At 42.9% G+C, this 15,530-nt stretch overlaps 1 protein-coding gene across 1 annotated transcript in view; it reads left to right on the top strand.

Moving 5' to 3' along the window:
* TIAM2 (T cell lymphoma invasion and metastasis 2) overlaps positions 1-15,530 on the top strand; it is a 312,305-nt gene that overhangs the window by 76,580 nt on the left and 220,195 nt on the right. Inside the window, exon 8 of the mRNA XM_030198390.1 lies at positions 9,291-9,362. Coding sequence (XP_030054250.1) covers positions 9,291-9,362 — 72 coding nt within the window. The remainder of the gene's footprint in view (positions 1-9,290; positions 9,363-15,530) is intronic.

The raw sequence follows: 15,530 nt of genomic DNA, 5'->3' as shown, positions 1-15,530 counted from the left end.
AATAGTGCTGGGGAGGAGTAGGCTGTCTTGGTACATGTGGGTACCAATGACATAGGAAAATGTGGAGAGAGATTCTGGAAGCCAAATTTAGGCTCTTAGGTAGAAAGCTCAAATTCAGAACCTCTAGGGTAGCATTTTCTGAAATGCTACCCGTTCCACGCGCAGGGCCCAAGAGACAGGCAGAGCTCCAGAGTCTCAATGCATGGATGAGACGATGGTGCAGGGAGGAGGGTTTTAGATTTGTTAGGAAGTGGGCAACATTCTGGGGAAGGGGGAGCGTATTCCGAAGGGATGGGCTCCACCTTAACTAAGGTGGGACCAGGCTGCTGGCATCGGCATTTAAAAAGGAGATAGAGCAGCTTTTAAACTAGAAACGGGGGGGGGGGGGGGGGGGGGGGGGGGGGAAGGCCCACAGTCGCTCAAAAGCGCATGGTTCGGGATAAGGTATCTTTCAAAGATATCACCAAAACAGGGAAGATAGGGTATCCTGATAGTGAGGTTGCAAAAGAGACCATAGTAGATCAGGTGTCCTTAAATAAAAATAAAAATCTGACAAAGATTGCAAATTAATACTGCCAAGTACTGAGCATGATGTAAATAGGAACAACAAACATAGTTTGAAATGTCTATTTGCAAATGCCAGGAGCCTAAAAAATAAGATGGGAGAGTTAGAATATATTGCACTAAATGAAAAATTAGATATAATAGGCATCTCTGAGGCCTGGTGGAAGGAGGATAACCAGTGGGGCACTGTCATACCGGCATACAAATTATATCGTAGTGATAGGGTGGATCGAATTGGTGGAGGGGTAGCATTGTACATTAAGGAGAGCCTTGAATCAAATAGATTGAAAATTCTGCAGGAAACAAAACTCTGCGACGGAATGCAGTTGGGGACGTCCAAACTCGGCTTTCGATTATACCGATTTGGACGACCCTGGGAGAAGGACGCCCATCTTCCGATTTGTGTCGAAAGATGGGCGTCCTTCTGTTTTGAAAATGAACCTGATGGTCACACAAGCCCTGACATTTGTCCTTAAATTGATGTGAGTAACATTCCTTCCTCGGTCACAGCAGCATGGGCCACTTATTTTGATTTCCGTTCCACACCAGAAACGAACCAGAGCACACCAGAAACTAAAGCATATTGAGCATGGCTTGCTGCTGTGACCGGTGCTTAATATGCCCATAACTTGTATTTAATGTATTACATTATAGTAAATCCAGTGCTCTGACACTACAAAGTGAAGACCTTTGGCTTTGATGAAGTGACATTATTTTCTCACTGCTAGAGACCAAAGACTAGAACCAGAATTGAAACACACAGATGACATTAACTGCATACATTAATCTCCACCCTATTTTAACTACTGTCTGTTTTCTTTCATTTCAAAATTACAAACCATTTAAAAGAATCCATACCACGGAGTAAGCCAACAATTTGATTAAAAGGAGAGAGAAAAAAAACCATAAATCCTTCTATTCAGATTCACTCTTGTTTGTAATTCTGTTCAGAGGTTTAGCTAACTCTATGGTCAGAAACGCGGCAAGGGAAAAGAAAAAGAATGTTAGGAAAGATTAAAACTAAGGGAAAGATAAAACTTGAAATGAGGGGGAAATGATCAAATATTACATCTTGTTGTTAAGAAGAAGAAGCAGAACAGGCTGGTGTGAAAGAATCTCTCTCGTGTGCTAAATTCCTTGCAAACATATGCTTTTATGTGGCCTGATGGGAAATAAAAGCTTTAAATCAGCGAATCTGGCATTTGTTATGAGTGTGTGCAGTGACCATAATGTTTGGACTGTTTTGTAACTTTAGTTGTAGATGTGTTCTTGGCGTGGAACACGGGCAGAGTTGTGATTTATGCGTGTACTTTATATGGAATATTTACACCTGCTCCCGAGCAGGCATAAATGCCCATTGCCTCATTTAGCTGTGATTTCTTCAGGATTTATGCTGGTATTTTATAAAGACACATAAGAATAGCTATACTGGGTCAGACCAGTGGTTCATCTAGCCCAGTATCCTGCTTCCAGCAATAGCCAGTCCAGGTCACAAGTACCTGACAGAAACCCAATTAGTAGCAGCATTCCATGCTACCAATTCCAAGGCAAGCAGGGGCTTCCTCATGTCCATCACAATAACAGACTTTGGACTTTTCCTCCAGGAACTTGTCCAAACCTTTTTTAAACCCAGCTACGCTAACTGCCTTTACCACATCCTCTGGCAACAACAAGTTCCAGATAACTATTCTTTAAGTGGAAAATATTTCTTCCTGTTTGTTTTAAAAGTATTTCCATGCAGTTTCATTGAGTGTCCCCTGGTCTTTGTACTTTTTGAATGAGTGAAAAATTGAATCACTTCCAGCCGTTCTACGCCACTCAGGATTTTGTAGACCTCAATCATATCCCCCCTCTGCCGTATCTTTTCCAATCTGAAGAGCCCTAACCTCGTTAGCTTTTCCTCATATGGGAGCAGTTCCATCCCCTCTATCATTTTGGTCGCTCTTCTTTGAACCTTTTCTAATTCCGCTACAGCTTATTTATTTATTACATTTGTATTCCACGTTTTCCCACCTATTTGTAGGTTCATTGTGGCTTACATAGTACCGAAGAGACCTTTGCAGGCTCCGGTGTGAACAAATACAGGGTGATGTGGTAAGATCAAGTTCATGTGGCACAGCCACATTAGGGAATCGGAGAACGGAAGAGTTGTGTTATGTCCATTACATGCTTTAGTTTGGTTGTGTTGCAGAGATTAGGCATTTAAGTTGGATTGGTAGGGTATGCCTTTTTAAACAGGTTGGTTTTTAGTGATTTCCGGAAGTTTAGGTGGTTGTACGTCGTTGAGATACTGCAACCACTATAGTCAAGGTAAGGTCGCACCATGGAGTGATACAGAGGCATTATAATATTTTTGGTCTTATTTTGCATCCCTCTCATAATAATTCCTAGCATCTTGTATGCTTTTCTGGCCACCGCTGCATACTCGGCAGAAGATTTCAGCGTATTGTCTACAATGCCACCTAGGTCTTTTCCTTGAGTCCGACACCTAAAGTGGACCCTAGCATCAGGTAACTATGATTCAGATTATTCTTCCCAGTGTGCATCACTTTGCATTTGTCTACATTAAATTTCATCTGCCATTCGATGCCCATTCTTCCAGGTTTCTAAGGTCTTCCTGCAATTTTTCACAATCTACATGCGTTTTGACAGCTTTGAATAGTTTCGTGTCATATAAAAATGTAATCACCTCACTTGTCATTCTGATTTCCAGACCCTTTATAAATATGTTAAATAGCACCAGTCCCAGTACAGATCCCTGCGGCACTCTACTATTCACCCTCCTCCATTGAGAAAAATGGCCATCTAACCCAGCTGTCTGTTTTCTGTCCAGTAACCAATTCCTAATCCACAGAAGGGCATTGCCTCCTATCCCATGACTCCTTAATTTTCTCAGGAGTCTCTTATGAGGTACTTTGTCTAATTCTTTCTGAAAATCTAGATACACTATGAGGCATATTTTCAAAGCACTTTGGGAGGCTCAGTTCCATAGGTTTCTATGGAATTTTGGGAGGCTAAGTGCTTTGAAAATGAGCCTCTTTATCAACTGGCTTACCTTTATCCACATGCCTACTGGGCCAGTATTAGGGGGTGGCAAACAGGGCAATTACTCTGAGCTCCCATACCATAGGTGGCCTGTTATAAAATTACCTTCTATGAGAAAAATTCTAAAAATTATGTACCTTGATGAAATGGCCTGACTGAGAATTGTTCCCCTCAAATGCCGCAAAAATAGCAAGCATTTGTTTTGCTGCAGGTAAGATAGACATTCCAGTGAGCATGTCTAGCATAGGGCAGGAAAACAGCATTTGTATGTTCAGTTTAAAAGAGATGGGCACTGTTTTGCCTATTCCTTCTTCCCTAGCACAAATGCAGAAGCTTAGTCCATGTATGAAAAGCATACAACTAAGCAGGTTATTTAAAAACTACTCCTTATTTAATCTATACATAGAGTACATTGTATATAATATACATATATAAGTAATTTCCAGGCTTGTACATGTGTCATGGACTATCAGTGAATACTGCTTTTTAACTGAGCTGTAACAACAGAATTGAGAGAAGCATGGCACAGCAGTTTGCTGAAGAAAACTTTGGTAGGTGCATTTTGCTCAAGTGATAGCATCTGTTGGGGAGAATCTCTCCATTTTTCCGTCTGTCCACGTGCATAGGTTTGTTTGCCCATGTGTAAGGATAAAACAGGAGGCAAAAGGAACCGGGACTAGAAAGCTTCAGTGTGTTTATTTATTTGTTTCAAATATTTATAATCCGCCTAAAACCGAAGTGGGTTACAGAAAAACATACACAATAAAAACACTCACAAGCATATTCTCACTACTGCCCTCATTGCCACTATTGCCACACAGTTCTTTATGGATAAATATTCGTACATTAAAAAGAAATGCTTGCACAAAGAAGTGAGTTTTCAATAACTTCTTAAATTGCAGAGGTGTAGTGGGGAAGTCTGACCCCACCATCTGAAAATGAGCAGGAGCAGTAATAAGAACTGTCAGCGCAGCAGGAACCCTATCTTCACAAAGTATGAGCGGGGACTGTACCCCTGTTATTAGAAAAGGACGCAGGCTGCCACTGCAACAAAGAAGTGAGCAGGGTACCGCGAGAATCCGACCCCTGCCAGTGCAGCAGTTGTAGATGAGCTTACCCTGCAGCCAAAGAAGGTGATAGTGAAGGGGGCAGGGGAGAAATTTGCAAGAGGGGAAGGGAGAGAGAGGAAATAAGTGCAGGAAGTAAGAGAGAGAGCGAAGAAGAGGGAAAGAGAGATAGAATATGGGAAGAAGGAGAGAAAGCTTATTTATCTACAACCACATACCTCCACTTACCTCCATCTCCCATGCCCCTTTCCATGCAAACTAATTCCCCTTCATCCCACAGACATCCCACCCACACATCCTCACAGATAAAACCCTACACTCTCCCCATACACACAGATATACACACTATGAGAGGCATAATCGAACGGCGCCGACCATCTACATGGCCGGCCATCTTCAGGGTTGGCTCCGCAAAGAGGCGGAGCCAACTGTATTATCGAAAAAGATGGCCGTCCATCTTTTCTTTCGATAATACGGTTGGGGCCGGCTAAATCTCAACATTTAGGTCAAATGTTGAGATCGCCGGGTTTATAGATGGCCGGCTTCGGTTTTCGGCCATAATGGAAACCGGGCCTGGCCATATGAAACCCGGCGAAATGCAAGCCCTTTGGTCGTGGGAGGAGCCAGCATTTGTAGTGCACTGGTCCCCCTGACATGCTACGACACCAACCGGGCACCCTAGGGGACTCTTGTAAAAAATTTAAAAAAGAAAACAATTAGCTTCCAGGTGCATAGCACCCTTCCCTTGGGTGCTGAGCCCCCCAAATCCCCCCCAAAACCCACTGGCCACAACTCTACAGCATTACCATAGCCCTAAGGGCTGAAGGGGGGCATCTACATGTGGGTACAGTGGGTTTTGGTTTTTTTTGGAGGGCTCACATTTACTACCACAAGTGTAACAGGAGGGGGGGGGGTTATGGGCCTGGGTGCACCTGCCTGAAGTGCAGTGCACCCGCTACGAACTGCTTCAGGGACCCGCATACTGCTGTCAGGGAGCTGGGTATGACATTTGAGGCTAGCATACAGGCTGGCAAAAAATGTTTTTAAATTTTTTTTTGTGTGGGAGGGGGTTAGTGACCACTGGGGGAGTCAGGGGAGGTGATCCCCAATTCTCTTCGGTGGTCATCTGGTCAGTTCGGGCAGTTTTTTGGGACTTGGACCTGAAAAAAAAGGGTCCAAATAAAGCGGACCAAATTCTCGTGAAAGCCGGCTTTCTTTTTCCATTATCGGGCGAAGCCGGCCATCTCAACGCACGCCCCCGTTCCACCCCCGTCCCGCCTTCGCTACCATGCCGACACGCCCCCTTGAACTTTCGCCGGCCCCACGACAGGACACAGTTGAAGCCGGCCAAAATCGGCTTTTGATTATGCCGATTTGGCCGGATTCAGGAGATCGCCACCCATCTCCCGATTTGTGTCGGAAGATGGCCGGCGATCTCTTTCGAAAATGAGCTGGAAAATCAGTCAAACACACACACACACTTCTTACTTATACCACGTCACCAACACATCCCCATCTACTCAGCCCCTTGTACCCTACTGAGACACACTTTTACTAGGTCCCTCAGATGTCCCTCTGCATTATAATCTAATTTTATTAGAATAAGGACACTTTAAGAAAAAGCAAAACAGAAGGCACACATTTACAAAAAGAAAAGTAAATAACGTAGTACTTTTATAATATGAGGGTTGGTTTTGCGGTCTGTATTTACTTATAATTTTCCATTCCCCACTAACAAGCCTAGTATGTATAGTCAGAGCTGAATGGGACAATTTTATTTCTGCTGCACAGCACACGTCCAATTCTTGAGACATCAGGGGACAAGGCACAGGCGTGGAATTAGTTGTATAGTTTGGGATCCCGTCTATTAAGGGGGTAATTTTAAAAGGCGTTTCTGGAGGAAGTGAATTTACCACAGAAGATGGCTGCCTTCTAAGTGACCTCAGAGCATGGTAAAGCAACCTCCTGGAAAAGTTAGTGTGAGCATCCAGAAATACCCGACACAAGTGTTAGCAGTAATGTTGTCTTGTTAGCTGTCATGTTAGTCAGAGATGTTGTCTTGGAGAAAACTAGAGACATTCCTGTCTTCTTATGATGTGAGGGCTAAGGTGGATGAAAGGGCAGATGGGAAATGGCCGGGCCACATTCACCGAAGGTTTCAGCTTTGGAATCAGATTTGGAGGCAGGTAGTGAGTAGACTTAAAATGGCTATGAGAGGTCTGGAAGGACTTTGCTAACGTGTGGTTTGACATTAAAGTTGTGGTAGTGGAGATTTGGAGAGAAGTGGTGGAGTGTGATTGAGGAGTGGGAGGGGAGATTAGACATCAGGCTGACATGGTGCAAGATTTAAAACACTGGATCGAAAGAATGCAAGAAACTATCAGATCTTTGATGGAAAAAACAGAGGACCTTTAGACTCACTTGAGGCTTTCAAATATGTGCATCAGGGGTCCTGGAGTTTGAGGTGTATGCAGACTGCATGGCCATGGTATAGTTTTATTGAGGGTCTTCTTAAGCAGGCAACTGCAGCAGAGGGAGAGTTGCAGGCCTCGGTGCAGGTGGAGAGAGCACATAGGAATTTAAGACCAAAGAAAGACAAAGGCCTCAGGGTTATTGTGGTGTGTTTTTATTATTGTGTTGACAAGAAGCTGGTCATGAACCAGGCTAAAGAGAGCCTGATCTCTTGGGAGGACTTGAATGTTGAAATCTATCAGGATTTGTTGGGAATCATGTTGCAGAGGAGGAGGGCGATGAAGGAACTTGCTGCCTTCATGAGAGCAGAGAAAATTATATATAAATGGGTGTTCCCCTTTGCCATCCTCTTTAGAGTGAATGGTAAAACTGTTCAAGCCACTAATTCAGAAGAGCTGGCCCAAGTTCTGCGAATAGCAGAATGTAAAAAAGGTGTCCAGTGTAAAAGCTGATGAAGTCCATGGAGAACAGAGACTAGCAGGTCAGAACATGTGGTGACAGGTCCCACAAAGAAGGAAAAGAATGCTGAAGTCTACTCATGGCTAAGATAGACATTCCTTATGACAAGCAATGGATTACAGTATAAATCTATGTATTCATGCGCTTATGAGTGTTAAATAGCGCCAGCTCCATTACTCTCAGTGGGACCTATAAATTTATTAATTTGATTGTTTGTTTGATTGATTGATTGGCATTTGTGTTATCTCTTTTCTATTTGAAATAGTATTCTTCTTTATTTATTTATTTATTTTAGTACTTACACCACTTTGCCCTGTTTCCTAGTAAAGGCAATTTAAATGAGACTGGGCATAACCAGGCACCTACACGTATCTGCCACTTAAGCATGTCAGAAGCACCAAAATTGGCAGTTGCGTGCGTAAGTGCCAGGGGCGTAGCCAGACTTCGGTGGGAGATTTGGCCCTGGACCCCCTGCCGACGACCCTCTCGACCCCCCCCCTCCCGCCGTCGCCTACCTTTGCTGGCGGGGGACCCCAACCCCCACCAGCCGAGGTCCTGTTCTTCTGGTGCATGGCTTCATTCCGTTTCTGTGAGTCTGACATCCTGCACATACGTGCAGGACGTCAGACTCACAGAAACAGAACGAAGCCTTGCGCCGGAAGAAGCGGACCTCGGCTGGCGGGGGTTGGGGTCCCCCGCCAGCAAAGTTAGGCGATGGCGACGGCGGGCTGGCGGCGGGAGGGGGGGTCGAGAGGGTCATTGGCAGGGGGGTCCAGGGCCAAATCTATGGGGGCCCAGGCCCCCATGGCCCCATGTAGCTACGCCACTGGTAAGTGGTAAGTGCACTGTGTGCTATTCAATAAGATAGTGCATAAATATCTTAGTGAATATTCATGAGAGATATTTCCATACACTGCCTCCATTGCATGCAAATCTATCGCATGAATATTTATTGTAACACACCTACAACCGTTGAGAATACAAAAAAACCCTTTAATTTTATTTATTTATAAGAAATTAACTCAATGTCATTAAATAAAAAAAAAATTTCCATACACTATTTTTTCCATACACTAATTAAAAAAAATTTTTAATTTAATGACTTTGAGTTAATTTCTTATAAATAAATAAAATTAAAGGATTTTTTATATTCTCAACGGTTGTAGGTGTGTTATTATGTATTAGAGTATGACCAATTATAGAGTGTAAACCTTGATTAGTAGCATGAATATTCATTGTGGATGTCCTGAAAACCTGACTGCTGGGGTGCCTCCAGGACCAGGTTTGGGAACCAGTGTCTTAGCACATAACTGCAAAGGGACATTCACATGGGAGGGACATGTCTCCCACATATGCACGTAACTTATAGAATACAATGTTACCCACATCACATGACGCACTTCGGCGCACCCATTTACACCTGCCATCGCCCTGGCTTAAATGTTGGCACGCCTATTCAGGTTTATGCTATTATTCTGTAGCGGCATCTTGGGGCTCAGATGCTGTTATAGAATTAGCACTTAACGTGCTGCATCGATGCACCTTCCCGGAGATGCCAAGTTATATAATTGCCCCACACGTGCTTAACCCAAATTAATGCATTAATACAGTTTAGTAAAGAAAGGCCAGAACTTGCTCTGCTAGTTAACCTATTCATGTTTTTTTTTTTTGTTTGGTTCTTAGGTTTTTGACTCCAGTGGAAACCAGGGCTGTGCAGGTGTTCAGCCACCTCAGAACAGCAACAATTCTGCTGAGGTAAGGAGTTCTAGATGTCTTACTACTAACTGCTAATCATTTATATAGCACTACTAGATGTATGCAGTGCTGTACACATTATATGCAGGTACTTTCTGTGTCCCTAGAGGGCTCACAATGTAAGTCTTTGCACCCTGGGGCAATAGAGGGTTAAGTGACTTGCCCAAGGTCACAAGGAGCTACAATGGGAATTGAACCCAGGTTGCGAGGATCAAAGCCCACTGCACTAACCATTAGGCTACTTCTCCATTTGCTTAGAGGGGTGCTCCAGGTACTACAGAATTCTCAGAAGAAAAATATACCATATTTTAGTTTAAGGAGATCAGAAAATAGCTGATTTTTTTTTTGGGGGGGGGGGGGGGGGGCTGGCAGCTTATTTTGAAGCAGGGCTCTTTTTTTAGACTCCTGCTCACAGTTCTTACACCTTTTTGAGGCTTGGTCATGAAAACAAAATGGACCAAGTAAAGTCGACCAAATGCTCGTCTGGGACGCCCTTCTTTTTTCCATTATCGGCCGAGGACGCTCATCTCTTAAGCACGCCCCAGTCCCGCCTTCGCTATGCCTCCGACAATCTGAGTCTTCACGTGCTCAATTTAAGATTAGTCTTCAGAAGTATTTTTTTTTTCAAATTTGTCTTTACTGGGCCTGTTATATGAAAAACTTTAGCTATCTGAGCATCTACTTCCTCGAGTTTCTTTGTGATGGAGGGGTGCTTACAGTCAACTACTGTAATGTTTGCTTACTATCCTGTTTTATGATGCTATTCTTTTTCTAATTTAATATTTTTGTTTTATATTGTAATCCACTTTGATATGCATTTGTAAAAAAAGGTGGGTTTACCAAGTTTTAATTAACGATAAACGATCCATGTTTGCCAGCTATTGTGACCTGGTGTAAATCGTCATGCCTAAATATAGGCATATCAAATCAAGTTTACACTGCTACAGTACAGTCTCAGGACTGACCCATTGTCAGATAAGTAAAAAGTTGGATAATATGGAAAACACTGCATAAACCCCTCAAACAATGCATGAACAAAAGCATAGAGTTCCCAATTTTCAAAAATTGTTCTAAAGCAAAGATTTTTAATAGAAATAAATGTGATGACATCGGGGAGTCTGTCAGATATGCTGGATGGTCAGATTAGCGAAGATTGGATTTAAAGAGACTGTACTGTATTTTATAACTGCACCTTGGCACACAGCTGCAGTTACAGAGTTGGTGCTCAGCACCTGGCATTGGCGTTGCCTAACTTTTGACATCAAGTTATAGAATTACCCCAGTGTTCTTTTTAATCATGTTGGCAGTCATCTCTACCTTTTTAATGCATGGAATACATTTTGTTGAGCTTCCAAGAGGGTATTTTTAAACAAACTTCATGCCTCATTCAATTCATTTTACTGTAGTCTCCTTTTTTAATGCTATGGCAGTAGTTTTTCCTAATATTTTCTCTCCAGTGATTGTGGCAAATTAGGTTGAATTGTGATTGCTATTGCCAAAAGAATCTGCTATATTTACTTCTTGTACCAAAGAATATATCACACTGAGAACTAGCTAAAATTAATTCCCCATCTTATCAGTTCTTTGACTCACCTGCTCCATGAAATAATCATTAAAGGCATCTAGAAACTTTACCTCCCTAGCATGTCTTGATGAGACATTTCTCCAGTTGACATTGGAATAATTGAAATCTGTAATTGTTGTTTTGCCAGTTTTATTAGCCTGAAGAAGCATTTGACCATCTGTTTCTTCACCTTGGCCAGGTAGATGGTAGTATATTCCCACTGCTATACTCTTTTGCCCCTTCATATATGTAATTTCTATCTGCATATGTTCCAGAGTGTTGTCAGTTTCCTGTAGAACTTATATCCTGTATAGACTACTGATACAAATGTGTTCACTTGGCACAATATTTGTGATACATCTTTTCTGTATGAAGATCATTAAAACTTGATGATTTCTGGCTGAAAGGTTCTTCTGTGTAGACTGGAAAGGCCATTTTGTAACCCTTCAACTGCGTTAGCTGTCAAGAGTTTGGTTGAAGAGCTGCCAGAGCCTTGTTTGAAAGAGATGCTTTTTGGAATTTAATTGAAAGCTAAAGCAGAGTCCGTGCTTTCATTGGAGAATGATTGTCTTGTAATCTCTTACATAGTTGGTTGAGCCTCTGTTACCACTTGAATTTCTATTTCTAGCAAAATGTCTTTCTATCATTGGCATCAGCACCAGCACAGTTGAAGCCACTGATAAACAGCTGTGTGTATGAATGCTGGGGAGAGGCACCAGTTATTTTTGGAAGTGTGATTACTGGCTATTTTGGGTTCAGCTTCAGATAGATCAGTAAAACTCATCTTCTGTAATTCTGGAAACCATATCTAGCAATGAGCCAAGACTGAACCCCCCCCCCCCCCCCCCCACATACATTCATCATACTTCCCCTTTTGTTTTAACCTGCTGCTTTCTGGGCTGACCTGTAAAAGAGACCAGCCAAGAGCCCAGGAAGATCCCCAGTTTCTGTGCATTCGATAGAGTGTCACTCACTGAGCATTAGGACTTCTTCAAGTAGTCTGGTTCATGGAATTGTAATCTGAGAGAAACTGAGCTTGAAGAAAGTATGAAAACCACAACTGAGTGTTGCTCTCCATCATCCTAGTAAAGGAAGGGACTGGTTTCTAAGCTATGTGTAAACACATTGCTGTGCGATGGGAGTATGTGCATTGGCAGTCAGACACAGCATTTGTCATACTTTCATGCTGTAGTTTCTCCAGTTATTCTGCAGTTTCTCCATGTCAACCATCCTTATACCGTAAATACTTAAGAGATCTTTTTACTAAGCCGAGGTAAAAAGTGATCTGCAGTAATGCGGGTGCGTGTTTTTGGCGTGCGCCGGGACATTTTTTTACCGTGTCTGAGAAAAAGGGCATTTTTTTAATGGGCCGAGAAATGAGCCTGCGCTAAAAAAAAACCTAGCGTGCGCCTATGTACAGCCTGAGCGCTTACCGCTACCCATTGATCTAGTGGTAAGCGCTCGTGCTGCATGCGCGGTAACTGTTCAGTATGCACCAACTGCCGAATACTGGCAGAAATGTCGTGTGCAGTATAAAATAAAATCATTTCTACCACCAGAATGCGTGTGTGCCAAATCTATTACTGCCAGGGGGCATGCTAGCCTGGCGGTAGTCTTGTTTTGGCGCATGCTGCATGCGCATAGGGCCCTACCACAGCTTAATAAAAGGGCCCCTAAGTGTAGTTCACTGCTCACTTTTCTTAGGGAGGAGAGGCTTTTTCTAGAGGTCTGCTTAGAACAGAGGTTCTCCTTAAAGCCTTTCTTTGTAATATTCAACTGAAAGTGGGTCGCAGCCTCCTAAAGACATGTAGGTGGTACATACAGGGGTGTATTCTATAAATGGCGCCAAAAAAAATCGGCACCGAGAAAAGCACTATTCTATAAGCCGTGCTTAAAGTTAGGTGCAGTTTATTATGCCCAGGAATCACGCCTAACTTTAGGTACTGTCATTTGCATCAGCAGAAATCAACTGAAATGTGGTGCAAATCTTTGCGCCTAAATTAGACATGTTTCCCTCTTATTCTGTAACTACACACATTAATTTTAGGAAAGCGCTCATTCTACCCATGACCCTCCCACTTTTGAACTCGCACGTAAAATTTAGGTATGGATCCCGTGCCTACATTTATGCATGTACTTTTCAATTAAATTTAATTACTGCCAATTATTGCTTTTTAACAAGGTAATTATTGCTTGTTATTTAATTACATTACGTGCGCAAATTGGATGTATGCCCAAATTTGCATGTGCAATTTTTTGTGAATTTATAGAGTTTGTGGGATGCTGTTTTCAGGAGGAAAATTTCAGGAAGTTCCAAATCGATCTCTTGAGGGCAGTGTGAATTTATTGTCTGCTTTACATCAGTTCTTCAGTATTAAATTGTATCACATGCAGTGCTTTTGAGATATCTCCATACATCAATTGTGTGTATTTGTAGAGGAAAACGCCCCCATCCCCTTCATCCCATGCAGAAGATTACACACAGAATCATTGTGACTTTTTGTGGCGGTTAGTTTTTGTTAGCAGGTGAAATGTCACCTTGAAGCTGGCACATACATACCTGAGCACAAAATTCCTATGCTTGTGCATTTGGATAAAGTTTGGATCTGTTGCCAGTATTCAATCAAGCCCTATATTTTGTTGTTTTTTGCTTAAATCAAACACAGATGAAAGGATTCTTACAGAGCCATTGGAGGGGATAGTTAGGGAGGGTTAAAATTATTGATGGGTGAGTCTTGGGACAAGATATATGAAACAGGGGTGGGTGAGCGGTAGGAGGAGTATGGTTGAGGTTTGGGTAAGGAGGAAGTGGTTTGAAGAAAGGAGTGATTAAAGAGTACAGGAGGGTAAAGGAGAGCTTAGCCTTATGATTATTTTGTGTTTTTCATTGAGTTGTGTATTAACGGCTTGTTATTTGCCTGCACTGTTTTGGCTGGGTTGCTTAGCATACAGAAAGGTAGTTTATAAAAGATGGACTTAGCTCTTGTTTTTTTTAAGAGCGTCCATGCTGGCACTTTCTTTTTGATGAGTCACTTGGGTGGTTAAGTGGGCTATCTAACTCCATGGGACCTCGGCTTTTATTTGAAAATAACCTGGGGTTTGTAATGTACCAGTTTTTCCAAATGTGGGTGTTACTGAAAGGAATAAGATCCGTGGCAGCAAAAATGACACACTGAGTCATCCTGAAGGCTGCCGAGGGAAGGAGGAACCTCAGGCTGGTGGCCAGGGTACAGAACATGCTCTGCTGAGTCACTGTTGTAATGGGTGGGGACGGCAGATGAACAGAAAGCACTGAATGTGGAGGAGGGAATGAGAAAGTTTCAGATTGGAGCTCCATAAGGAACATTAAGTTTCCAAAGAAGTTACTTTAAGCACTGGGGACGATGTCAGAGCCATGACCACTATATAAAGACAAGTGAATATTTTATCTGCCTGTGCTTATTATATCTGGCATTCTGCGATCCTGGCTTTTGAAATAGGTCTGCAGAATATGCAGTCTTAAACTTAAACAGATAACTTATCCATTTAAAATTAGCACTGATCTCTGAATGGTTCCCTTTAAATGGATTATTTTATCTGGATAGTGGCTGAAAATAGCTGCTATCTGGATAAATGTTGGCTCCGCCCCCAGAATGCCTTGGCCCCTCCTAAATCTAAGTATTTAAGGGGGAGATACATCAAACTGACCAAGCCAGCAACATGCTTTCTAGACCAGTTCCAGCCGGTTTAGCGAGCATGTTATTCATGGGAAATGCAGAAAGGGACTCTGCGGGCTTTTTACCATGTGGGGCAGCAGAGAACATGAATCCTATGCTAATCTATTTAAATGAGGTATTAAGCATTCAAATGTGCATTCCAAGCAACGCACAACTATTTTCCAAGCGATGCACAGAAACTGCCCCACAGGAGGACTGGAGCTGTCGGTCCTGGCAGTTCTTCATTGTTGCAGGTACTCCAGAGACACTCAGAGTCCTCTGCCACGTCTTCCTGCTTCACCCTTCTGCCTTACAATCGTGGCTCCATCTGCTAATCAAAGTTTGCCCAAAGTCATATAGTAGAGCAGTATTTCTCAATCCAGTCCTCGGGACACACCCAGCCAATCAGGTTTTCAGGATATCCACACTGACTATGCATGAGACAAATTTGCATATATTACCTCCATTGTGCACAAAACTATCTCATTCTATTCACTGGGGATATCCTGAAAAACTGACTAGCTGGATGTGTCCCGAGGACAGGGTAAAGTAATGAATTGAATTTTCTGGCATAGGGTTGTGTACTATGATTGAGTAAGCTCAAGTCCCCAGTCTGCTCCTTACTGCTCAGCAGGAACAGCTGTAGCTCTGGTGGTGCTCTGTGCCCCCTGACTCAGAGCTTCCTTAAGGGGTTATCAGCCCTGTTCTTTATCAGCAGCACGTGCTGCCCTCAGGAAGCCAGCCCCACTTCCAGCAACTGGGATAGAATGGGGCTAATGTGGGCAGGAGGTGCATTTTCATCCTATCATCGAGCCTCCTAATCACCAGCCGCTAGGTGCCATGGATTGCAGGAAGGAATATAGCCAGAGAGAAAGGGGGAGAATAAGATTTGAGGAAAAGACTAAAGCT

The sequence above is a fragment of the Microcaecilia unicolor genome, chromosome 3 (assembly GCF_901765095.1).
Source record: "Microcaecilia unicolor chromosome 3, aMicUni1.1, whole genome shotgun sequence".
NCBI classification, from domain to species: Eukaryota; Metazoa; Chordata; class Amphibia; order Gymnophiona; family Siphonopidae; genus Microcaecilia; species Microcaecilia unicolor.
This window is presented reverse-complemented; position numbering and strand designations above follow the sequence as displayed.